Source organism: Lampetra planeri, chromosome 36 (assembly GCF_965212315.1).
Source record: "Lampetra planeri chromosome 36, kcLamPlan1.2.h2, whole genome shotgun sequence".
NCBI classification, from domain to species: domain Eukaryota; kingdom Metazoa; phylum Chordata; class Hyperoartia; order Petromyzontiformes; family Petromyzontidae; genus Lampetra; species Lampetra planeri.
Window position 1 is genome coordinate 10,118,921 of NC_136142.1, and position 25,252 is coordinate 10,144,172.

A 25,252-nucleotide genomic window follows, 5' to 3' on the forward strand; every position below is an offset into this window, starting at 1 on the left:
TAAATTCCTCTTGATATGCACATTGTTTTGTCAAGGCGCTCTTCTTCCACCTCCAACCCAGCTTATATATAAGCTCCAAGCTTGGCAGTGTCTTATTCACCTGAAGACGGCTGCTTGCGTTGTAGCCGAAACGTCGTGAGAATTGTTTTATTATGTTTTATTTTATTACTTCCCTTCTACGTGACTTTACCGAAAGAACCAAGAAGATTACACCAGCAGTCTTTGAACAAGTCCGAGATTAATTTCAAAAGACAATTCATGTACGCATTCATGTTAATATAAGTCCGTTTAAACATTTGATAAAAGAGTTAAATAACCCTATGTGATTTGTTGACCAATACATTAAATAACCCCATGTGTCCTGGTCATTAAAGCACAGCACAAATTAGATATTTTTGTTTGTTAACATGTTTGTTTATTGTGAATGTACAGCCGCTTTTGTCAATCCACTGTGCTAACAGTGTTAACTTTTTTTAACATGTCATTTTGGTCATAGTTTTGGACTAGTCAAAGGTAGCCTTTTGGAGTTTTAGAGAAAGTCTTAAGATTGTGAGTTACCTGTCATTCTTTGGGTCTAGTCAACTCAAAACATTCAGTCAAACACTCTTAGTTCTTCAATATGGGGGTAAGGGGCGAGCAATTCCAGCCCTCCCATTAAAATCATCAGTTCAGCCAATCGATTAACTCGGTGAACGTTCGTCTATACCATACGGTCATAGAGAGTTTGGTCTCCTCAGTGCACGGAGTCTCTCATCTAGGGCGACGCTACTCAACCATCTCGGCCCGCTTACACGTTCATTCGGACTCCGCGAGTCCCGTCCCGTCTCGTCACGACGCTCGGTCGCGCTTTGGCCTCGCTGCCGTCGTCACGCACAATGATTCTCGTCTGCTCATCGGCGGTCATCGTCGACTACAATCGTTAAAAAAAAATCACCGTCGCTCCATCGACGAATATATTTTGTTGCATCACTTATACCGGGCCATGAAAGAATCAACATCGCGTGAAAGCCCACTTAGGCCCTGACGAAATTTGACTCCTCCTCCCCCCACCTGCTTTATCCCAACGCTCATCAAAGCCGAAAGACACAGCGCCCCACCTACCGGCGTAAATGTCCTGGGGGGGGGGGGGGTCCAGCAGTGGAGCGACAAATGGGCTGTACACGAGACTGTAACAGCGGCCCTCAAAGGACACATCGACGTCGTGACGGGTGGGAGACAAAGCCGGGTGGTGGTACTATAGAGGCAGACCTTCCAGATGGTGTATCACCTGTGCAGCAGATGTGGGAACTGTGAAAAGGAAGTGACAGCTCTGTGTGATGGTATAGGTGGGCCACTGCCTGTGACAGCTTCTTGACCTCGAAGCGGCAAACAGTGAGATCACTTTCTTTTTAGGGGAAAATCTTCCCCGATTTTATCCCCGGTTGCGCTATCCGCATCGCGTCAATGAGACGCAGAGCAGTGCGTCCATTCGTGTTTAAAAACAGCCCACGGAAGCAGATATCACCGAGCTTCCTCTGAGATCCCTTCAGTGGCCTCTGGTCCACACAGTAGATGGGATAGCAATTTCCCACTCACTCTGCCTTTGAGGCCAATGTTTGTCACAAGAGAGCCAAACCGATATTTTCATTCTCAGAGCCGTAATTAAGCTAAATGGAGTGTCAAAGCTCATTTTCATGGCGATGTTGTTTTGTGTGCGTGTGTGCACTCGTTGGTGACCGGAACTGAGACCACCAAACTCACTGCACCTGAGAACCCGGCTAAATCACAGGCGGCTGTCACCTGGATTCTGTACCCAGAGGATTGTCAGCGGTTCCAGCTCAGCGCTCTGCACCGCTGAGCCACCCAGCCACCTCAACAGTCGGGACATCTTTTCCCCGACAGTAACACCGGCGTGCTAGTGGCAGACTTCATCAAAGGGCACGGGGGCAGTACTCTGGGATCTGATGGACAAGAGCTTTGTCTTCCTCCGATTCGTCCCGCGCCAAGAGCAGGGAGTGCGCAAATCCCATCGCCACCTGCACCGCACAAAACGAGGACCGGGGGGGGGGGAGGAAATCCTGTAACATTTCACGGCTTCCGCGGCTGGCCTCTCTCTCTCCAAATGCGTTTTTCCCATCCTTGGGGCATCGTTTAATCAGCGGCCGGTGACGTCGCACCATCATACCTGTTGACCCCTTATTAGTGCCATACATTATTACAGACCAATTCAGACCTCATTGGTCACCCCGTGCCCTTAGAAATCTCAACGTTCATCCTACAAAGTCCCATCAAAAGGGAGAAACACAAACCGACAACAACAATTTTTTTTTCCCGTATTGAAACGTCTGTATGAAACGGATGTACACTCAATTTCCCTGTACAAGAATCCAGGTAAACCGTATGGGTTGACAGCTGTGCAACAAACCGGGCGAGGTCGCGCGACGTTCACGGAAAACTCCTTCGCGAGAGTAATGACGTCATTGGGAGGGGAGGGCGGCAGGGTCGAGCAGGAGGGCAGCAGAGGCGACAAAACTGGGGCGCCGACGCTGTTTTTAGGTCAACCGTTAGATTAATCTGGCCCAGTTTTCTATAGGGTAGCACCCTAAAAGGCAACACAACGTTATGCTAGAGCGGTGTTCTTCACTAATGTTCAGAGGCGGGGAGGGGGCCACTTTCGCCAATAAGACATCATCAGTGTGAGGTCCGCTACACACATTATTTGAAACCATTGAGGGTTTGACAGCAGCACGATGATGATGGGGGGGGGTTGTTTTCACTATTTGTGTATTTGTCAGAAGGGCCACACTAAAGGCCGCCAGTGGCCCGCAGGCCTTGCAATGAAAAACACTGTCCTGGAGTTTCAATTATATTGGACCATCTTTACCAGAGTTATTATGGACAGAGCTAATGCATGAATGCTCTCAATTTTAGTTGGAAAGTATACATTAACAATTGCCTGAATGTGCATCTCCAATCATATTCCAATTTACCTGAAATGCTATGGTTGTCAGATCTTCGAAGCTAAGCAGGTTTTGCGCCTGGATAGCGCTTGGATGGGTGACCACTGTGCACAACAGGTTGCTATAGCCTACGCGACTACAGCAGAAGGCAGTACAGATAAAAATCATCGTTGTACTGTACTTCTATGCTCACGCAGCTTTGCTCCACGCCTTTACCAACCCCGCACTGACCAGCGTGGTAAAGTGTGGTCAGATCCCCCCCCACGACCCCTTCACGACGACATGGGGAGGCCCCCATCCAGCAACGGATTGTCAAAAAGGCCTAGCGGTGGATGTGTCGTGTCGTGTTCCAGGGGCGGGGCGGCAGCGCAGCGGCAACGCTCGCAGCAAAGAAGAGCATGGGTTCGATTCACTGTTATATTGGCCCATCTGTACCAGGACCATGGAATTATAGCGGAGGGGCAGCAAAGAATGGAGGGCAGAGGAAGAGAGTGGGTGATAAGAGAGAAGAGGTAAGCGGTATTGTTGTCATCGCATGCCTGCCAGTGTTGTAGCCATGAGCTGTGAGGGGAGTCACCTCGTGAATGTGGATGCCACTCAGCTTCTTGAGCTCCTGGGGCACGGAGGAGGAGCGTTGCTTTCCCTCGCCGTAGCCCTGCGCACAACACAACAGAAACCAACAAGCGGGGTAACGAGGGAGCGAAACGCAGACGCTGTGGCCGCTACGGGAGCAAGCGTGCTCCTGCGCCAGCCCGCAGGAGCAGGAAATGCCGCCCTTAGATTCACTCGCTTACGGTGGGCAGCCTAGCGTAGTGGTGGCGCGGTTCGCCGCTTGGCGCGGAGCTTCGCGATTCGAATCCGGCTGGCCACCCCCGGCTATTACCTGCAAACGCGCGTAGAAACCGTAAAAATAACGCGCGCCGTCTGCCACGCAGGTGGATGCTAAGGAACCCGGGTCGTCGTCCGAAGAGAGTTGCGCCGTTTCCTAGCAACTGCAGTCGCAGGCCTTGGGCTGTGGTCATGCTTGGGCTCAATAGGGCCGTGCCCGGCTCAAATAAGAGCTTGGGTCCGAGTCTCCACGTCTTTTGGATGCGCTCACACGGACGACCACAAAAAAACAAACAGCGTGCCACAGGTGGCTTGCTGAACTATGTTGGTGGGCAGCTGAGAGCGGTACTGTACTTACATGCTTCCGGCCCCACGCTCCCCACGTCCACCAACCCACACTGAATTGTGATAAAGTAACCCTCCGCGATCCACAGGGACAAGGGAAGGCGCTCATCCAGGAGTGGACTGACTAAAAGGGCCGTACGTAGTGATGAGATGCTGGAGCATCTCAGAACGCTTCACATGCAACGAGTGACTTCACCGTCTCAACGCATTTCAAAAGGGTGGCACCCCCCTAGTGGCAGCTGCCCCTTTGTGGGCTTTAGGTGACTCGGCACCGGGGCTGCAAATTGGTATTGGTCTGGCAATGATTATCGCGCGTAATCTCAATGGAGCAATTTGTGTATACGTGCGTGTGTGTGTGCACATTTTACATGGTGGGAAGGGCCTCACCAATTCTCCGTACGTTGGCCATGGGCCCCAGCTCATGGTGCTGTCATCTGATGTGATGAGGATGCTGCTTTTACTGATGCACAGACACACGGACAGAGGCAAGCACGCACAGGCAAGCACGCACAGGTATGCACGCACAGGCAAGCATGTACAGGTGTTCATGTGTGTGTGCACACGCTGTTTGAGCGAGCGAGCGAAAGATTGCGCGTGAGGTTTTTGGACGGAGCGAACGTTTCAGCGAGTGAATCAGCGAGCACGCCATTTAGTGACGATGCGTGCGATCCATTTTCTGCGGGTGATTGGGTAACGGGGGCCGGGGGAGTAGGCAATTGAGTGATGTTGTTTAGTGAGTGAGCAAACGAGGGAGTAGTTGAGCAAGTTGGTTGCTCGAGCGAGCGAGTGTGTGGAACAAGCGATCGAGCGAGCAGACGGGCGAGTGAGCCTCACCCGCATGCGAGGCTGCGCACGTGGGTGCCACACAGGTCGTGGACGGCCTTGGGGTACATGGTCGGGTCACGCGACGTGTTGGTGGAGCCCCAGAAGTAAAGCGTTCCTGCAGGCAGTGTTCACAAGCGTGAGACGGTTTAACAACCATCGCAGTTCACCACCGCCGCTATTCAAAATCATTCACCGGAATCATCATTAAGGGTAACGGGAGTACAGAAGTGCTTTTCTTCAGATCCGTCATTCAGAATTGTTCAGGACTGCACAGTACGACCTTTGTTCAGAATGATCATCGTTTAACACGGTAGTTCAGAACCATTATTTAAATGCTCAGAATAGTCGCCGTAAAACCACCGGTGTCCTGGACCGTCAACCGTCATCACTCAAGGACGACCGGCGAGCGCGAAGACACTCAGCCGGCGGGATGGCGCATGGGAAACCACTGCGACCGCCGTTACTGCCGCCGCGGCCGTCAAACCGCCAGCGCTCACCGACGACGTTGATGGCGAAGGTGCAGGAGTAGCCGGCGCGCACCGAGTTGACCGCGGGCGCCGGCCGGTCGAGCAGTTTGACGAGACGTGGGAGCAGCTCGTCCTTCTGCTCGGCGTGGCCCAGGCGGCCGTAGCCTCCGAAACCCCACGTGAACACACGGCCCCGCGTGTCCAGCGCGATCTGCGCGTACGCGTGCGCGTGCATGCATTAGGGTCGACCTCTATTGGTCTCAGTACAACAAGTGTGTATGCTATGTTAGCAGATCGCAACCTCCATCCTCTTTCGTTGCTAGAGGGAGAATGCCTCCAACTGCCTCGTGACATATTTCGTGAGCCTCCTCCACGGTGGCCACTCTGAACACCACTGGTGCCGGTCATCGGCAAGTGCAATCAGCTCCAAAATGTCCCATACCGCATCAGCCCAGCTCTCTTGCCCATGCCAAAACCGTTTTGCCATCTCTATCCAGCAAAACAGAAGCTGCTTAGGAAATGCTGTGACTGGGCATGCGGGCTACATGACCAAGCCAATGTGTCCTCGCTTGCTGGAGGAGCTCACTGATGAGACAGTGTCAAGACCTTTCAAGGATCTGTGAGCTCCTCACACAATCCATCCTGGTTACACCCTGGTTACACCCAGGATGGATCGTAGGCAAGCCTGCCCTGAATGTTTCAAACCGGCACAGATGTTTCTGTAAAGGGGTCTGCGTCTCGCAAGCATAGAGAAGGGAGGGCATGACTGTGGCCGAGAAGACCCGAAGCTTCGTGTCGAGCGACAAGCCAGGCAGCAGCTGCCACACAGCGTTAGACAACCGATGAATAGACACTGCTGCTCGAATTATTTGATGTGACACCTCCACTGCCAAATCTGAGCTGGCCATGAACTGGTAAATCATGCACATAAAGATTCCCTGTATAGCCTTAACAGAATGTTGGGGGAAAGTGCTGTAGCGAGCACCTTTGAAGGCCGGCACGGTACACGAGGTGGTGGTTGGCCAGCACCACGCCCAACCGCCTTTGTCTGCCCAGTGACGAAGTTTACACACCGCACCATGTACTCATTTGAGGCTGAGTCGTCCTAGGGAAGGCCCAGGACCAATTCAAATAATCGTTACCAGTGTTGGCCGTGAGCGGGCACGCACACACACACGTACCGTATGGTTGGCCCCACATGCCACGTCTCGTACCACCACCCCCCGCACAGTGAGCACCTGCCCATCGCGCGTTTTCTCGATGAATCTCGCCAGTCGACGCGGAGCGAGCTCGCACACAAACTCTATCCTCTGCGCCCGCACGATGTAGCGCCCATCTGTGTTGTGGCCTGAACACAGAGACGAAGATCCCTCTTGAAACCACGAGCACCGCTGTAGGGCCGAGTTATATTTATCGAGTACCTAAGAAATATGGAATGGTGTGGCCAGGTTCATGATGAGGCTGAGTTGATCTAAAACAATTAAACTATGTTTCATATTTCCAGGCTAGGTCCCCCGAGCAATATCGCTCTTTTTCACCTGACCACAAATGATAGCTCAACGAAGTGGCTTATCATCACGTGGAAATTTCTAGTAGCCAAAAATACTAAAAACAATTGTTTCTAAAAGTGGAGGGAAAAAACGGAGGACCCGGAGAAAAATCTACATGACCATGGGGAGAACATGCAAACAACAAATATACAGATGTCAGGGTCGGGAACGAACCCACGACCTCCTGCATACCGGGTGAGGGAGTCATCATCTCACCACCGCGTTGGGGAGGCCCAAGACAAGTTGAGATGTCATTGGCCACTGATATTAGCCGTGGTCAGGAATCGAACTCAGGAAAAAGTGCAGTGCACTAACCACTGCACCACCGCTCCAACCATCGGTAACAAAGACAAAGATTCCCCATTTAGCCTTAACAGGCTGTTGGGGCAAGTGCTGTTTGCGAGCACCTATAGAGGCCAAAACGGCACACGAGGGGTTAGGTGGCCAGCACCACGCTCGGCCGCCTTTGTCTAACTAGTGGAAATGTTTTACACATCGCACCAGGTACTCATTTGAGGCTGAGTCGACCTAGGGGAGGCCCAGGACCGGTTCAGATAATCATCACTGGTGTTGGCCGTGAGCGGGATTGGACTCGGGTTGCCGGGTTCGTAGTGCAGCACGCTAACTGCTACACTACCGCTCCAACCATCGGTAACACACACGCACAGTATGAAGACATTGATATATTCAGGCACTTAATTACTTTGAGTGACATTTTGGCACTGTACCATGTGTACATTTACACTCACAGTGCTTTATAAAGCCACTGCTGGATGAGGGCCACACGTGACGTGGGAACAATTTGACCATACTTCACTGCGCTGGTCAGTGCAGGTAGGTGAAGTCAACATAGACGTGATAGCGTAGAAGTATAATGCAACAACAGATTTTACGCCCCCTGGGAAGAAAAAAAATCCACCAGTTGCGTTCATTGTAATCGCTCATCCAAGCCCTATCCAGGCTCAAGCCGGCTTAGCTTCTGAGAATCTGACGAGATTGACTGCATCCCGAGTGATACGGTCATAGGCTGACCTCCACGTACACATATAAAGGTGGAGCACTGCTGTTAGTAGGGGCCTCCACACTAAGAAGCAACTATAAACAGCCACTCGAGAGGGTGTTTTGGCCTACTCTTCCACGCTGGCCACGCGTCTTGTAAGAGGCTGGGAGTGCCCCACGCTTTACCCCACTACCGCCACCGCCTAAAGGTGGTGGGCCCATTGCAGGTGGATAGAGGCGTTGGGGGATTGAGGGGTTGAGGATTTGCATAAACTTTGCGGCATCGTTTACACCTGAACCGGTGATCTCTGGATCGTAAGTCCGGCGTGATAACCGTTACAACCGCAGCGTCTCGGTTGGCATGTTGGTAGGATTCTTTGGTTCTTTTCGGTTAAGTCACGTCTAAAAATAAAATAATAAATCAAAATAAAACAACACATTACGACGTTTCGATTGCAACACAAGCAATCATCATCAGGCATAAAAGAAATAGCAACAAAAAACTAACTAGAAAACTATAGACCGGCATACAAGCAGACAGACATCACCGAAAAGAACCAAAGAATAATTCCTGCAGTCACGAAAGCTCCCAAATTAAGAATGTTGGTAGGATGCTACGTTACGTGATTTTTTGCCATTTTTTTCTCACGTATTTGTTTTTATTGCCATTTTCCTTGCGACCATTATCTTATGCGTGGCAGGGAACCGATTTTTGCTGATGATACCCGATTCAACGAGAGCTTCTTAGTTCACAGGGTACTTCAAAATAAACTGAAGTGAACTGAGCTGCCTGTAAGAGCCCAGGGAGTGCCGCAATGATCCCCACTTGTGGCGTGGCCGTACCGAGCTGTCCGTACTCTGGGCAGCCGAAGGAGAAGAGATTCCCGTCGCAGTCGATGAAGACGCTAAACTCCGCACCGCAAGCCACCTTCACAACCTGCCTCCCGCTGTAGACTATCTGCACGCGGCGGGGGCCAGGGGGGGGGTGGGTAGGGGGGGCGGGGAGACGCAGGGGGATGAGTGGCAGGGGAAAGGAAGTTAACCGTCCGCACCCATTGTCTAACAATCATTTTCCTGTATTGTTCACGGATGGGACCTTGTCACACGCACTTTAACAGCTTCTTAATGTATAGAAAAATAACAACAACCCAACTTAGAAATTATACACGACGTTTAAGGGCGCCACGGTGGCATAGATGGTATACAGGAAGTTGTGGGTTCAATTCTAACCCTGACGCCTGTATATTTCAGAATCAACATACTCTAAAGCAGTGGTTCTTAACCTTGTTGGAGGTACTGAACCCCACCAGTTTCATATGCGCATTCACCGAACCCTTCTTAATTGGAAAAATAAAATATGATTTTTTAAAATTCAAAACATAGGTATATGTTTTACTGGTGCATAAAATGAACCGTGCATCAACATCACTGTGTTCAAAGAACAAAACCAGCAAAACATGATTTTCACACAAAAACAAAATAATGAATACTTACTGCAAATCAGTGTGACTTCTGCTGTTGCCTTTCAGTTCAGAAATGCACGGCTTCACCTTGGAAAGTGCCACTCTCATGTCATTTTCGCAAAAAAGTCTGTTCCTTTTCTTCGTTTTTATGTCCAGCATCCTCGAAAAGTATTGTTCGCAAAGATATGTTGTAACAAACGGTATGAAAATCTCCAGGGCTTTCTTAGTAATAACAGGGTACGTTACCATTTGTTGGCACCAAAACGTTGAGAGCGTTGTTGTTCTGAAGAGTTGCTGTTGAACCTGGCTCTGCTGAATTTCAATGATTTCGTCGAGGTATTCATCATTGACATCTGCTGTCTCAACACTAAACGTGAACGGCTGTCTCACCCATGCTGGATATGACTCTCTTGTAGGGAAGTATCCGTCGAGAGACTTTGCAAGCTCATCTAAGTGCGTGGCAATTGCTTGCTTCAGTTCCGCGGGTACAGAAATGTCTCCGATTTCAGATACATCTTCAATCTTACTTACATAGTCGTCCAGCAGGGGAAAGTTTGCGAAGTCATCGTTCTCTGTTCGTCGTTTCCATAACGGTAGCTTTTTTTGAAAAGCCTTCAGGTTTTCTTCCGCTTCAATGATGTTGACTCCACCGCCCTGCATCTGCTGATTGAGATGATTGAGAGCTGCGAAGATATCAGCCATGTACGCTAAAATGAGAATGAACTCAGAATTTTGGAAGCAATCTGCATGACAATGTTGGTGCTCTTGCAAAAACAGGGCTAATTCCACATGCATGGCAAAAACACGATTCAGCACCTGTCCCCGGGATAACCATTGAACGTTAGAATGGTACAGAAGTACCTCGAATTCAGAGCCCATTTATTTACACAGCTCACTGAAGATGCGGTGCCTCAGAGCACTATTTCGCACATAGTTCACGCATTCCACTACAATTTTTAATACAATGCGTAACAATGATGTGTGGTGCATCGGCTTTCAATAGCGCACCAAAACCAGACTTTCTTCCCAGCATGACTGGAGCTCCGTCCGAACAAACTGCAGAAACCATATCCCACGAAAGATTGTTGTCTTTGAAGAAGTCATCCACAAGTTTCTTCACATCGGCTGCCTTAGTTGTTGTTGTAAGAGGCTTACAAAATAAAAAATCTTTATCACGTCGTCTTTCACATAGCGCACGAATACAGCAAGCTGGCTTAGATTGGAAACGTCTGTGGTCTCATCGAGTTGCAGGCTGAATTTTGCCAGGCTTGAAATCAGATCTGCAACTACTTGAGCCAAGATGTCTTTGCTCATGTCCTCTATTCTGTCGCTGATGGTGTAATTTGAAAGAGGAATTTGGGATAACTTAACTTTAGCCGCTTTTCCCAGCATGATATTCGCCATCTTCAACACAGCTGGTTTTATGAGTGTTTCACCAATGGTGTGTGGTTTGCCCTGCTTTGCGATCAGGTAAGCAACTTTGTACGATGCTGTGAGGATCGGTTTGTTGATGGGTACAAAGCCGAGAACAGGCAGAGTAGCCTTTTCATCGAATCTGGCTCTCTTTACCTTGAATTCAGCGAGCGTTGTGTTCTTGTATTCCCCACCTCCATGCAGCTTAAGGAAGTGTTCCCTTAGTTTTGCCGGTGCTAGACTAGAATTGCTCAACTTGGCATTGCCAATCATGCAGTTAAGACGCTGACTCCCATCACGTTCCGTTATATATGTGAATCCATATTGTACATATTCGTTCGACCACTTTCTTTTTTTTGCTCGACATAGTTAGTATGAAGGGATTAAAATATTAAGAAACATCACACGACGTACCATCACGACAGTCACAAGTCGACTACCGAGCGCACCAAATTCCCTGCAGCACAGATAGGCCAAGCGATGTAGCGTGATCACTTGCAGCCAATGATGGCCAAGCCGGACGTGTCATCACGAATCATATGAGTCGGGTGTGTGTCTTAACCTCCGCCGAACCCCTGAGACTGACTCACCGAACCCCTGGGGTTCGATCGAACCCAGGTTAAGAACCACTGCTCTAAAGGCATATCGATTCTAAATGTGGGAGGAAAAACCAGAGGACCTGGAGAAAAATCCAAGTGACCACAGGGAGAAAGAGAAACAGGGTGGGGATCGTCAGGGTCGGGATCGAACCCACTGCATCTCTCTACTCATATTATCAATACAGGGCGCCACAGTGGCTAGATGTTAATTACCTCGCCTGGTATACAGGAGGTCGTGGGTTTGATCCCGACCCTGATGCCCGCTATATATTTGGAGTTTGCATGTTCTCCCTATGGTGATGTGGATTTTTCTTTAGGCGTTCTGATTTTCCCCTCCACATTTAAAATCAACGTGCGTTTCAAGAAATGTAGCTGCTATAAGTTTCTACATTATATGCCACTTCGTTGAGCTATCTTTTGTGACCAGGTCACTTCTGAAAAAGAGCTATACTGCGCAGTGGGCTTTACATGGTAATATACTCAATAGTACTGGTAGGAACCTCTGGTTACACCAGCCCACAGGGGATTATGTGTCCGTCCGTCGTGCAGGGAGGGGCTGGGTGGGGAGGGGAGGGTGGGGAGGGGCTGGGTGGGGAGGGTGGGGCTGGGTGAGGAGGGGAGGGTGGGGAGGGGCTGGGTGGGGAGGGTGGGGAGGAGCTGGGTGGGGAGGGTGGGGAGGAGCTGGGTGGGGAGGGTGGGGCTGGGAGGGGTGGGGCTGGGTGGGGAGGGGAGGGTGGGGAGGGGCTGGGTGGGGAGGGTGGGGAGGAGCTGGGTGGGGAGGGTGGGGAGGAGCTGGGTGGGGAGGGTGGGGCTGGGTGGGGGGTGGGAGGGGTGGGGCTGGGTGGGGAGGGGCTGGTCACCCCGTGGTGCCCTTATAAAACTCAACGTTTAACCTACTCACGCTGGCTTGTGCCCGCCCTCACAGTCGGCCATATTTGCGGAATACACCACGCCGCCGTTGACCCTGGCCATTGACCGAGCAACCCAACGTTCCTACCTGCTCCCTCCGCAGGAATGTGTTTAAATAGTAGTACATTGTAAAGATCAAGTACATCAAGCCTCACTGTGACAGGGCCTGGGAAGTCAGAATAAGTCAAGAGTGGAAAACATGAAACAATGTGCAGTTTTAGAATATATTTTTGCACTAGGCCATATTTGTGTCTTGCCATATTTGTGTCATTAAGAACACTCCACCACCCAGAATCCAGGAAGTCAGAAGCCAGGAAGTCACAATACAATCCTGGATCTTGTCCTAATTATGACCAGTGCAGTTTTAAATGACACCTCATACCCGATTACTACATTTGCCTGTGAGAATGTTATTAAACTTGCCGGTGATCTGAAACGATAATAATTGGCATACTAAACATTTGTACACTCGACAATTACATTTTCTTGGCCGCGTAGGGTGGTGGAGGGTCTTTACTACACAATTTAGTCAGATTATTGCGTGGCATCAGCCAAAAATCTATTATTAATAATAATAATATACAACACCATTTCCCACCAAGTGGCGGTGATTTCACCACGGCGCTTGTGCCAGGCTACATGCACTTCAAGGCCACGTCTAGCGTGGAAGGCTTCCTGGCAGGAGACAGATCCAGGAGGTCACGGGACAGATCCCGGTGTTATGGATTTACTGAGATGGCACAACGGATGCACCAACTGTACTCCCCACTGTGCCAACAACAGCCACCATTCGCCTCTAAGTGGCGGTGACGTTACCACGGCACCTGTATCAAGCCAGGTGCACTTTGAAGCCATGTGAAGTGTCCAAGGCTCGCTAACAGGAGGTCACGGAACAGACCCAGGTGCCGTGGGTTGACTGACTGAGATGACAGGCAGATGCACCAGCTGTGCCCCCTACTGTGCCAACTTGCTGCGTTTTAGCCACCCGAAATTCCTCTCGTTGTTGTGAGCATCACTTCTCTGCCCTCCGTTATTGTTAGAGGGCGACTGCCTCCAACTGCCCAGCAGCGTCCTTTACGAGCCTCCTCCATCGAGGCCGATCTTGACAGCAAGTCCACTCAGCTCCACATCCTCCCATACCGCATCAGTCCATCTCTTCTCTAGCCCGTGTCGTGCCCGTTTAGCTCCCTCTATCTGGTCAAACAGAAGCTCCTTAGGCATGTGGTGGTTGGGCATGTGCCAAAACACGCACGCAAGCACACACTTGTAAAGTGCTGACGTTACCTGCGTTGGGCTTGGCACGGCATCCGTTTGGTTTCCCAGACCCAGCTGCCCAAGACGGTTTTCTCCAAACGCATACACGGTCCCCGTGTCTGAGGTCACGCCAACGGATCATTATCATCACCATCATCATCGTTGTCGTCATCACCAGCATTAGCATCACCATTTACTATAAATACAGTGCCTCCCATGCAGAACATCTCAAGGGTTTTTTCGTGTGATAATTACTCAGGAAAGAGGAGATGCTGCCACAGTGAAGAAATGGTCAGAAAGCTGGACTTGCAATTAATCGATATGTAGCCAGTGTGGTTTAATCTCTCGGCACGGCAGTTGACCAATGGGGCAAGTTTCTATTTTTTTTTTGTCTTTCTTTGTCCACCCGGCAGCGTAAAAATCATAGTATGCACTTTATCGGGCGTCTTTCACAATGTGTCAAGTTGCCGTGCGTGAAAAGGACGAAGATAATAACGAATTTGGTGGGAATAGAAATTGGGCCAGAGAGGTGCAATGCCAAATATAAGGAATCTTTTTTATTTCTTTAAAATTTGTTTTTAGTTGGGACTTAGGAGCATACCTGACAACCCCTTTTTACAGACCAACTCAGACCTTATTGGTTACCCCGTGCCCTTATAAATGTCAACATTCGTCCTACAAAGTCCCATGACAAGGGAGAAACACAAAAAATTTACTTTTAAGATCGATTTTTCTTTGCCCGTATTGAAACAGCTGTATGCAGAATGGACCTGAAAACTCAATTTCCCTGTACAAAAATAAGGGGTAAACCGTATGGGTTGACGGTAGGGAGTTCCACAGCTGGGGGGGTGAGGGGGCAGAGAGGGGGGGGGCACCAGTGAGGAATTCCATAGCTGGGGGGGCAGAGAGAGGGGGGCAGAGGGGGGAGCACCAGTGGGGAGTTTCACAACCAGGGGCGGGGTCGGAGGGGAGGGTGGGCGTGTAACAATTCAATGGTTGTTACCGCAAGAGATACCAGCAATGTTACCAGCGGGTGACCTGCCGCACGACAGGGACACGTGACTAACCTGACAGGGATCCGTTGGCTTTTAACTGCACTCACAGATGAGGGGGTGAGGATGTGAAAGCACAGGTGAGCTCACCTGTGAGACACAGCGTGTGACTCCTCCCACAAGCCCCGTCTACGATCACGCACTCCTTGAGCGTGTCGATGATTCGAGGGACGTCCACACGACATGTGTCTCCGTGACCCAGCTGCCCTTTCTCTCCCCGCCCTGCAAAGGTAAATACAGAGATCCCCCGTATAGCTTTAACAGGCTGTTGGGGACAAGTGCTGTTAGCGAGCACCTATGAAGGCTGGCATGGTGCACAAGGGGGTTGGTGGCTAGTACCGTGCCCGACTGCCTTTGTCTCCCCAGTGCTCATGTTTACCTACCGTACCAGATACTTATTTTAGGCTGAGGTGACCTAGGGGAGGCCCTGAACCAGTTAAAATATTCTGCACTGGTATTGGTCTTGAACGGGAACAGAACTCAGGTTACCAGATGCATAGTGCAGTGTGTTAATCGCTACACTACCGCTCCCCCATGGGGCACACAAGATCCCCCCTAAAACCTTTAACATACTGTTGGGGTGAGTGCTGTTAGTGAGCACTTAGATGCGTGCGCACACACACACAAAATAGACAAAGGTCCTTCTCTAAAGACACACAGGCTGTTGGAGTGGCTAAAATAACATACAATGTAACCCATTGCTGACGAAACATCCCAATATTGAACAAAATACCGGAAAATTACTCAATTAGGATTACACAGCAAACATCATTATCCCCATCTGCGTAAAACTTGGCAGGACCCTCTTGAACAAGTATTCAGACTGAGTGAGGCTTTCCTGGCTAAATAAGTGTAATCATAATAAGATTTGAAGTATTTCACTATTATTACTAGGAATTTGCTCCTGATTTTTTTTTTATATAAAGTAGACTCTCGATTATCCGCATGCGGTTTATCCGATTTGCTGATTAACCGCGCACCTGAAATTTTGACATAAATGAATAACTCGTGGATTTTCCCTTAAGCCCAAATTAATAATCTAAAAAGTTATACATTGTTATTCTAGGAAACGTGTATTACAAGTCAAGTGCTTCAACTGACCAAATATGTTGCTCCGGTTAATCCGAAATCTACGTGATCCTGATTGGCATGGTTCTGCTGCTGTCATCCACTTAATGGGCCGAGTCTTCTGTGCGGGAGCAGGAAAGTGTTATTACTGTGCACGCGCATTGATCGGTCCATCGATCGTTCGTATTTGTTATAAATAGAAAGAGTATTTTATTAACTTTACCTATGTTAGTGTTTTTTTGGCATAGAAATCCACGGAAAATTTATATTTTTGATTATCCACGATGTTGAATTATCTGTATCCATCCTCTCCGACATTAGCATTGATAATCGAGAGACTACTGTGAATATAAACAAAATTCAAAATAAGGCCTAGATATAAAATTTTACATCGATTCAGATTGATCTGAGAAACCTGAAGTGACGTCACTAATATTCCGCCACTTTTGTGCTTTTTTTTAGTAAAGGTGATGTCACTGTTGTTAGTACAAAGACATTTTACATGAATGCAAAATGATGTTATGAAAAATATCTTTAATTGTCTCGTAATTGCGAAATTAGAAATGTTTTCATCCAAGACTCATCCCAACAATGCATGTGCGCCTGCATGCATGCAGTGCATTATGTTTTATAAGTCTGTGCGTAAAAGTGCCTTTGTATCCGTGTGCATTTGTGAATATCTATAACTGTACAAGTGTGTGTGTGTAGTGGTTAGCGTACTGCACTACGAACACAGTGACCCGAATTTGATTCCTGCTCATGGCCAACACCAGTGATGATTATCTGAACCAGTACTGGGTCTCCTATAGGTCGACTCAGCCTCAATTGAGTACCTGGTGCGGTGTGTAAACATCGCCACTCGGGAGACAAAGGCCTTCGTGCATGTTGCTAGCAACCCACCCCCCTCGGTTGCTGTGCCGGCCATTATAGGTGCTCGCTAACAGCACTTGCCCCAACAGTCTGTGAAGGCTATACGGGAGGGATCTTTGTCTTTGTGTATGTCACACGTGTGCTCGTCACCCCAACTGTACACGAGCCCTCGTGTGGAGATGAGGAGGCTGTGAGCTGCACACGGGCCCGTGATGACACGGCTCACAGCAATGTCACGGAGACTTCCGTAGCGGTGAGGGGCCCACAGGTTCTGGCCCAAATTCCGGAATGCAGCTGCAAAGACCAAGATGTAAACAGAGAGACAATACAGCTATATACTCGCAGACACAGAGGAAAACATGCTGAAGCACGCACAGACACTCGTATAATACACATAGATACAGACACAAACATTCGTATACATAACAAAGTAAAAAATCCTCTGTGTCACCTTTAACGGGCTGTTGGGGCGAGAGCTGTTAGCGGCAAACACCTCTGAAGGCTGGCACGGCACTTGAGGGGATGGTGTGACCAACACCATGCCGGACCACCTTTGTCTCCCCAGTGCTGATGCTTACACACCACACCAGTTATTCATTTAAGGCTGAGTCGACCCAGGGAAGGCCCAGCACCGGTTCAAATATTCGCCGCTGTTGGCCATGAGCCACTACACAGTCCAGTAGTTTTTTCTTGGTGTGATCCAACATACATCCAATTACACAATATGTTAGCCCTTACAAGCCCATGGACTGCACAGAAATCTATCAGCCTGCTAACATTATCGTTGAACTGATCTGACCCATGCCTTGCAATCAATCTCACCCCTAGTGCTCGTGTCATGACCCGGTCGAGCATTAAAGTCACCTAATAAGATGACTGTATTCCGAAGGGCCACTTTAGCCAACACCTGGGACAAGAGGTCATAGAAGGCATCTGATTCATCCCTCTTCAAATATTCATCTAGTGCCCCTGGACCGTTCCATTTCTGCTGTAATGTGCACCGATGCCTACTTTATTGAGGGCGATATTGGCACGTAATAATAAAGATTTATTGACCACCATTGCTCACCTCCTGTTGATGGGGAAGGAAGTCTGCATTGGCTCAGGACTCACAGCCTCCCATATCCCAACACCAAACTCTGTTATCCTCATTATTTTATTCAGAAGAGCTACTCACTGTTGCTGCATTGCATTTTGCCCTGTGTAGAGGACTATTCACCTCTTGTGTTATTCTATTAGTCAGAACCAATCCACCAGACCTCCTTGCCTCCCACAGAAGTCTAGGCAGTAACAATCTAGCTCCCAACAGAGGAAGAACACGACCTCTCCTCACCAGCGAGCAATCTGAAATTCCATGTGGCCTGCTCTAGCAATTGCCTATTGCTTCTGGTGGCTCCCCGAGAATGTGGTGTCAGTCTCCTGCTCCACCGATTGGGGTTGGGCCGGGGAATACGATGGAAGCTCGTCGCCTCGGGGTATCAGGTGCATGCTTATTTTGAATTAAGATTTTCTCTCCCTAGTCCGTTGGTCACTGAATTTAACGTGGCAGGGTTACCAGCTCCTCGCACCAACACCAATATACCAACACACGCCATTCGCCACTTAGTGACGGTAATGTCACCACGGTGCCTGTGCCAGGCCACGTGCACTGTGAGGCCACGTGACAGGGGGTCACGGGACAGACCCAGCAGGTGCCATGGGTTGACTGAGATGACTGGCAGATGCACCAGCTCCTCGCCAGCACACACAGACACACACTTAAATGTGTCTATTTAACAACACACAGAGGTGTGCAACATTCAATGTGCAAAGGCTCTAGAGCCTAGACCACCGGCTCAAAATAACTGAATGTGTGACCATTTTGTGGTTTTACATCACCGACCAAATGAGTTGAAAAAATGTGTCCATTCCAGTCAGCAGCAGTGAAACAAAGACAACTGTAGACTGGTTTCGCTCTCGTTAGGACTCACAAGTACAGTTGGCACAGCTGCCTTCCCGCGGTTTTTGATACATTTAAGGAAGAGGGATTTTTCCAGTCCCTTGCAGTGAACAAGAGCCCCCCATTAGTGGAAATGGAGAAGCACATGTGAAAGTGTGGTTGGTTTTGGGGGGGAGGGGTGAAGGTGAGGGGGGGAGCATCTGGGAGACCTTGTTGCTTAGGCACTTCCCGCCGCCCAACCAGATCCCAGTTGGTGGCTCCGCATATCAGCAGCTGCCCCCTGAACTTTGCACCTTCGAGACTCTGCAGGATCAAAGGAGACAATGCACACAACGATGGGGCCGATTCGTGAAGTAGCACGAGCAAAGGTGGAAAAAAGCATGAACTTTTCCAAATATTGCCTGAAAACATCTTGATAAAAAGAGCACTGCAGAACTTGGGCAGTTGTTGATAGCGCCAGGTTACCGCCTGGCTGCTGCCTTACAGCTTGCCTGCGGTTCCCCAGCAACTGCGAGATGCAATTTGCACGGAATGGACGACAACGCTATATAAATCACCACATCATTATTGTTACTCTCTGGTTCTTTCGGTAAAGTCACGTAGATAGAAGAAAAAATAATAAAAGAACACGACGTTTCGGTCGCAACACAAGCGTCCGTCATCAGGTGAGAAATAATGATCTGCTGTTGTGGCTTTATATAGGCACGGGAGGGGGGGGTTGTGGCGTGCAGGGACGGGTGGGGGCTGGATAAATTAGCATGTCAATGAGCTTGAATTAGTAAACGAAAACAGCACGGGTGGGTGAGTGAAAATCCCAGCAGTTAAAACTTGACGTGGTTTATCACGTCCTTCCAATGATTGAGCTTGTTGGCACCAAAACGTCGTGTTCTTTTTATTTTTTCTATCTACGTGACTTTACCGAAAGAACCAGAGAGTATGAATTCCTGCAGTCATTAAAGCTTCAAATCAAGATCATTATTGTTATGAAGATTACAAAGAGTTAACATGACAATGCCCGCTTTATGTTATTTAAACAACCCAAATGTATTTTTGGCTTTATGGGTTGGATATATTTATTTTGAAGCTGTCTTTGAGGTCGAGCATACTGCTTAATAATGACCAGGTCAGAGACACTTAGCAGCAATACTAACCTCGTGGCTTTATTAGCCCTAGGTCTGGGTGTCTATCCCCTGTCTCTCTCCCCGGTCACCCATTAATGGTCAGGTCAGAGACTGGGAATTGTTTACGTTTGTGGGCCCGTTGTCAATCCACTGCTGGATTCATTCCTCCCCCACACCGTGCCACTCGTGGAGGCTGTTTGGACATACTTCACCCACGCCTGCTGTCACAGAGGTTTTAACTGATGAAAAATTATTTAAAATGCACCTACTCGGGCGCCCAAAATGCACAAACCTTTGCTGAAAACGAGCCGTGAGCCTCAGCGAGGAGCTTCACAATGAAATGCGTTGGAGTACACACACTACCTGTAGACTTGACATCCCTATGACAATCCACTGCTGGATGCGAGCCTACAGACGCGTCGGTGTATAAAGACGTACAGTACAACAAGTAAAGCAGTGGACTTTCATTCACTGCCCTCCGTTGCCAACACGTAGCGTTGGCAGTGCTGCACAAGGCCTATTTCCCAAAACGTCGCATCTTATATATATATTTTTAATATTAAGGTAGCCTATAAGAATGTGCGTGCATGGGACACCCAGCGTGGTGAAGTATGGCAATGGTACACCAGCATCACAGTAGAACACATTCCTCCTGCGGAGGGAGCTGGTAGGAACGTCGGGTTGCTCGGTCAATGGCCAGGGTCAACGGCGGCGTGGTGTATTCCGCAAATATGCCCGACTGTGAGGGCGAGCACAAGCCGGCGTGAGTAGGTTAAACGTTGAGTTTTATAAGGGCACCACGGGGTGACCAGCCCCTCCCCACCCAGCCCCCCCACCCAGCCCCACCCTCCCACCCAGCCCCTCCCTCCCCACCCAGCCCCTCCCTGCACGACGGACGGACACAATAATCCCCTGTGGGCTGGTGGAACCAGTGGGTTCCTACTTAAAAGTAATGGGAACGCTTAGAAGCGTCCCGCAAAATACGAGACGGGTGGCAATGCCCACATACAGTGGCAAGATGGCACGCGAACACGGTCGTGGCGGTGTCGTCTTTGCACCACGGGGAAATCAAACGAAACACATTAAAATAGACAAACTTGCAGAGAAGACAAACACAATAGCAACCGCGAGGTTATAAACTTAGCAGCTTGCTAAGTTTATAACCTGCAAAGGCCAAAACCCCCCGCGGCAACGCTGGCCCCATGCACCACCACTGTACTCAACACTGCGCGCTCGGCACTGCGTACAGTTGTAATTTTGTGTGAGAAAAATGTTAATTTAGATATCTTTAAAGAAAATAGACGTTAATTTAGTGTAAGTGTGCGTGGTCCGTGTCGCTATTGTCCCGAACAAATGCATATCGAGGCTGTACAGTGTACTGTACCGTCACCATAGCAACGCGCGGTATTTATTCATATAACTTTATACAATTTAAACGCACTACGAATCAAATATCAAACATTAACGAATCGTAAGCGATCGTTTTGTAAAAAATACAACATTTACGTGTCATTACTGTCTTTTGGCGGTGGTTAACTTATAGACTGTATTGTACAGTTATATATATATAGACTGTACTGTTATATAGACTGTATTGTTATATAGACTGTATTGTACACTGTATATAGACTGTATTGTTATATAGACTGCATTGTACACTGTTATATATATAGACTGTACTGTTATATAGACTGTATTGTACAGTTATATGTATATAGACTGTACTGTTATATAGACTGTATTGTTATATAGACTGTATTGTACACTGTATATAGACTGTATTGTTATATAGACTGTATTGTATGCTGTATATAGACTGTATTGTACACTGTTATATAGACTCCATTGTACACTGTTTTATATATATAGACTGTATTGTACACTGTATATAGACTGTATTGTAGACTGTGAATCATCAGACATGATCAATCAACTGCTGGATGAAGGCCGCCCACGCCCATCGTCGTGGTTGTATGCGTGGTGGTGGTGGTGGTGGTATTATGTGACCATACTTCACCGATATGTGCACTTACACGGCGCTGCCCTCCGCTGCGCACAAGCTTTGCAAAGTCTCCGGTCCGAGTGAATCAGTAAAGCAACGCAGATGAGAGACTTTAGAAACCTGTTCACAGTGTCTACTGACGTCTGCGTCGTTCGGATGTCGGGAAAAAGTGCTCGGGGTGGCGGTGCTGGGCACAAAGCGAAGAGAACAAAAATAAGTCACGAAAGTCGCTGCAAAAGGGGCCCCAGGATTCGCGAATAAAGAGAGAGAGGAGTGGGATGAACACATTCCTCCTGCGGAGGGAGCTGGTAGGAACGTTGGGTTGCTCGGTCAATGGCCAGGGTCAACGGCGGCGTGGTGTATTCCGCAAATATGGCCGACTGTGAGGGCGGGCACAAACCGGCGTGAGTAGGTTAAACGTTGAGTTTTATAAGGGCACCACGGGGTGACCAGCCCCTCCCCACCCAGCCCCATCCCTCCCACCCCCCACCCAGCCCCTCCCCACCCTCCCTCCCCACCCAGCCCCCCCCCCACCCTTCCCTCTCCACCCAGCCCCACCCCTCACATTTTTTGATGCACGACGGACGGACACAATAATCCCCTGTGGGCTGGTGTAACCAGGAGGTTCCTACCAGTATAATGTAATACAATCTCACAAACAAATTCAAATAGGCATAACGAGACAGCGATATCCGTAACAAAGTTTGTTTTGGGGGGGGTGTTAGATCGCGTAACTAAAAATGTGTCGTTAAATCCGCCGCCACCCGACACAAACAATGAGTTAGGGTTGTCACATTAACAAAGCTCTCCAACACACAACCGGCGTTGCTGTGCGAGTAACGAATTGGCACGTTCTGTTTACGTGACAAATCTTTCTAATTGGCTGTGTCGGGTGGTGGCGGGTTTAACGACACATTTACATATTTACGCGAAATCTAACCCCAAATAAACCTGTATTAGGCACACACGACGCCAACAATTGTTCTTCCACACCGCGCTATCTCTCTCATTTCACTGCACTTAGGTCTTATCTAAACTACTACACTATTTGTATTTTTTACCAGCCAAGGAGCGACCTGGCTCTCAAAGGAGCGCATTATCATCCTGTGGACATTCCTGTGGACATTCATTTACATCAGCCAAATACTCAAAAACGCGTGATGTTGATTACTAAATGTGCAGGGAAAACTCCCTCGCCGGGTATACAGGGGGTCGTGGGTTTGATCCCAACCCTGACGATGCCTGTTGTATATTTGGAGTTTGCGTGTCTCTCTCTCATCATCATCATCATCACGGTGGCTATGAGATGTTGACTACCTCGCCTGGTATGTAGGAGGTCGTGGGTTTCGATCCCAACCCTGACGCCTGCTGTATATTTGGAGTTTTCAGTGTCTCTTCCCCTGGTCGTGTGGATTTATCTCCCGGTCCTCCGGATTTTCCCTCCACATTCAGTAATCAACAACACGCGCTTAGAGTATTTGACTGCTATAACTGTCCACATGACGACAATCCCACTTTGTTGGGGGCTATCATTTGCGATAGCCAGCTCGCATCTTAAAAATAGGGCCACCACGCAACTGATTTGGGGCCTTACCTGGTCAAATGAACAAAACGTAGTTTTACATCTCTCTTGCCTCTCCGCTAGCTTCCCTCACTCCACAAACCTCGTGTGTGTGTACACAACTCTTCTGTCAGCTCCTCACTCGGACTTTACATTGAAGGGGGGGGGGGAGTGGTGGTGGTGGGGAGGGGGTGGTGGGGGGGGGAGTAGTGGTGGGGGGGTGGTGGTGGGGGGGTTTGTGGGGGGGGGTGTGGTGGGGGGGTTTGGTGGGGGGGGGGGTGGGGGGGTTTGGTGGGGGGGGGTGTGGGGGGGGGTTGTGGGGGTGGTGGGATGGGGGGGGAGTGGTGGTGGGGGGGGGAGTGGTGGTGGGGGGGGGGAGTGGTGGTGGGGGGGAGTGGTGGTGGGGGGGGGGAGTGGTGGTGGGGGGGGGGAGTGGTGGTGGGGGGGGGGAGTGGTGGTGGGGGGGGAGTGGTGGGGGGGGGCGCAGAGGTTAGCGCGCTGCGCCCACGACGACACCCGCTGGGCAGCGGTTCCCGAGTTCGATTCCCGCTCACGGCCACCGACAACCCCAAGCGAACCCGTCCTGGGCCACCCCCCACTAGGTCGGCTTAGCCTCAAAATTAGTAGCCTGGTGCGGCGGTGTGTAAGCATCGCCGCCGGGAAGACAAAGGCGGCCGGGCGTAGTTGCTGAACCACCCTCCCTGCCGCACAGCGCTTGCCCCAACAGTCTGTTATTGGGGGGGGGAGAGATCTTTGTCTCTGACCTGGGGGGGTAGGTGGGGGGTGGTAGGGGGGGTAAAGGGTATTCATCCAGCAGTGGATTACACAAAGGGGGTCGCCAAGTCGTCCTTTGTCTTTGCCGGTCCCTTTGTCCCCCCCCCCCCCCCGGGGCTCCCATCATCATCGTCCCCTCCTGCGTCTGTGTCAAGTTGGAGGCGTCTCGCTACTCACGCTGCTGCTGCTGCCGACGACGACGTTGGCTGCCGTCCGCTCCGCCACCGCCGCCGCTGCTGCTGCTGATGATGATGTCGATGGTGATGATGATGAGGACGACGATGGTGGTGCGGGTGGTGATGATGGTGGCTGTGGTGTCGGTGACGATGATGACGAGGTGACGATGATGACGCCGCCGCTGCCGCTCGCTCGCCCGTCGTCTCGCCGGGCTCGCTTCACGCCCCGGCGGATGATCGAATCGTCATCGTCACCATCAACGTCGTCGTCCTCCTCGCCATCACCAACATCATCATCATCCTCTTCTTCCAAAGCATCATCATCTTCATCGTCGTCGTCATCCTTTGCTGATGATTTTCGTCTCGGCATGTCGGTTGCAGCCGCTGCTGCTGCTGATGATGATGCTGATGATGATACAATGCCCGATCGTAGTGAAGTATTATCCGCCGTGGAACACTTTATCACTCTAGGGGGGGTTGTGTGTCCGTGTCTGCTGCAGTGAGTGAGAGAGGAAGGTTTGTCTCTCTATGTTTATTAATATTTTTATTTTAAGGGTTTTTCCCCCCCTCTGTAAAGAGTTATTTTATTATTTACTCTCTCTCTCTCCCCTCCCTTCTCCCAAGGCCCAGCGTGGCCACTCGCAGTGTCACGCAGCGGCGGCAGCGGCATCATCTTAACACCGCTGATGAGACACGCGGAGGTCGAAACCGGTGCAGACTTTGCCGCCTTAAACAAATGCAGCTAAATAGACAACATTGACTAAAAACAAATGTCCTCATACCGTTAACGTGTTTTTTGTTTGCTTTAATGTTTTCAAAAAAAATCAGACTTGCCATTAAACCGAACACACTTCGTTATCGTATTGTATACATTATAATAATAATGCTGTTTGAGTAGTTGAACAGCAGTAACATGGATGACACCTAACTATACCTATCTATGAACAAACTATATCTCGTCAGAAGCTCTGTTAAAGCTCAGCTAGGAATTGAGACCGGATAAAAACCAATACTGCATGCACATTGTTGTACCGTACTGCTATGCTCTACGCCCTCGCCGAATCCACATTGACCTGCGGGGTCATGGTCAAATATAAC

The 25,252-nt window shown here is 49.6% G+C and overlaps 1 protein-coding gene across 1 annotated transcript; it reads right to left on the reverse strand.

The window, feature by feature from the left end:
* Positions 1-392: 392 nt before the first annotated feature.
* LOC144730794 (protein RCC2 homolog) lies at positions 393-24,671 on the reverse strand. Its single transcript, XM_078611546.1, has 12 exons — positions 24,156-24,671; positions 18,730-18,823; positions 16,732-16,875; positions 14,734-14,865; positions 13,622-13,710; positions 8,797-8,911; positions 6,586-6,752; positions 5,435-5,615; positions 4,947-5,052; positions 4,500-4,572; positions 3,517-3,594; positions 393-2,015 (listed from the first exon to the last, which is right to left on the reverse strand). The coding sequence occupies exons 1-12, from the start codon at positions 24,522-24,524 to the stop codon at positions 1,911-1,913; spliced, it is 1,653 nt and encodes a 550-aa protein (XP_078467672.1). The 5' UTR covers positions 24,525-24,671; the 3' UTR covers positions 393-1,910.
* Between the last annotated feature and the right edge of the window lie 581 nt (positions 24,672-25,252).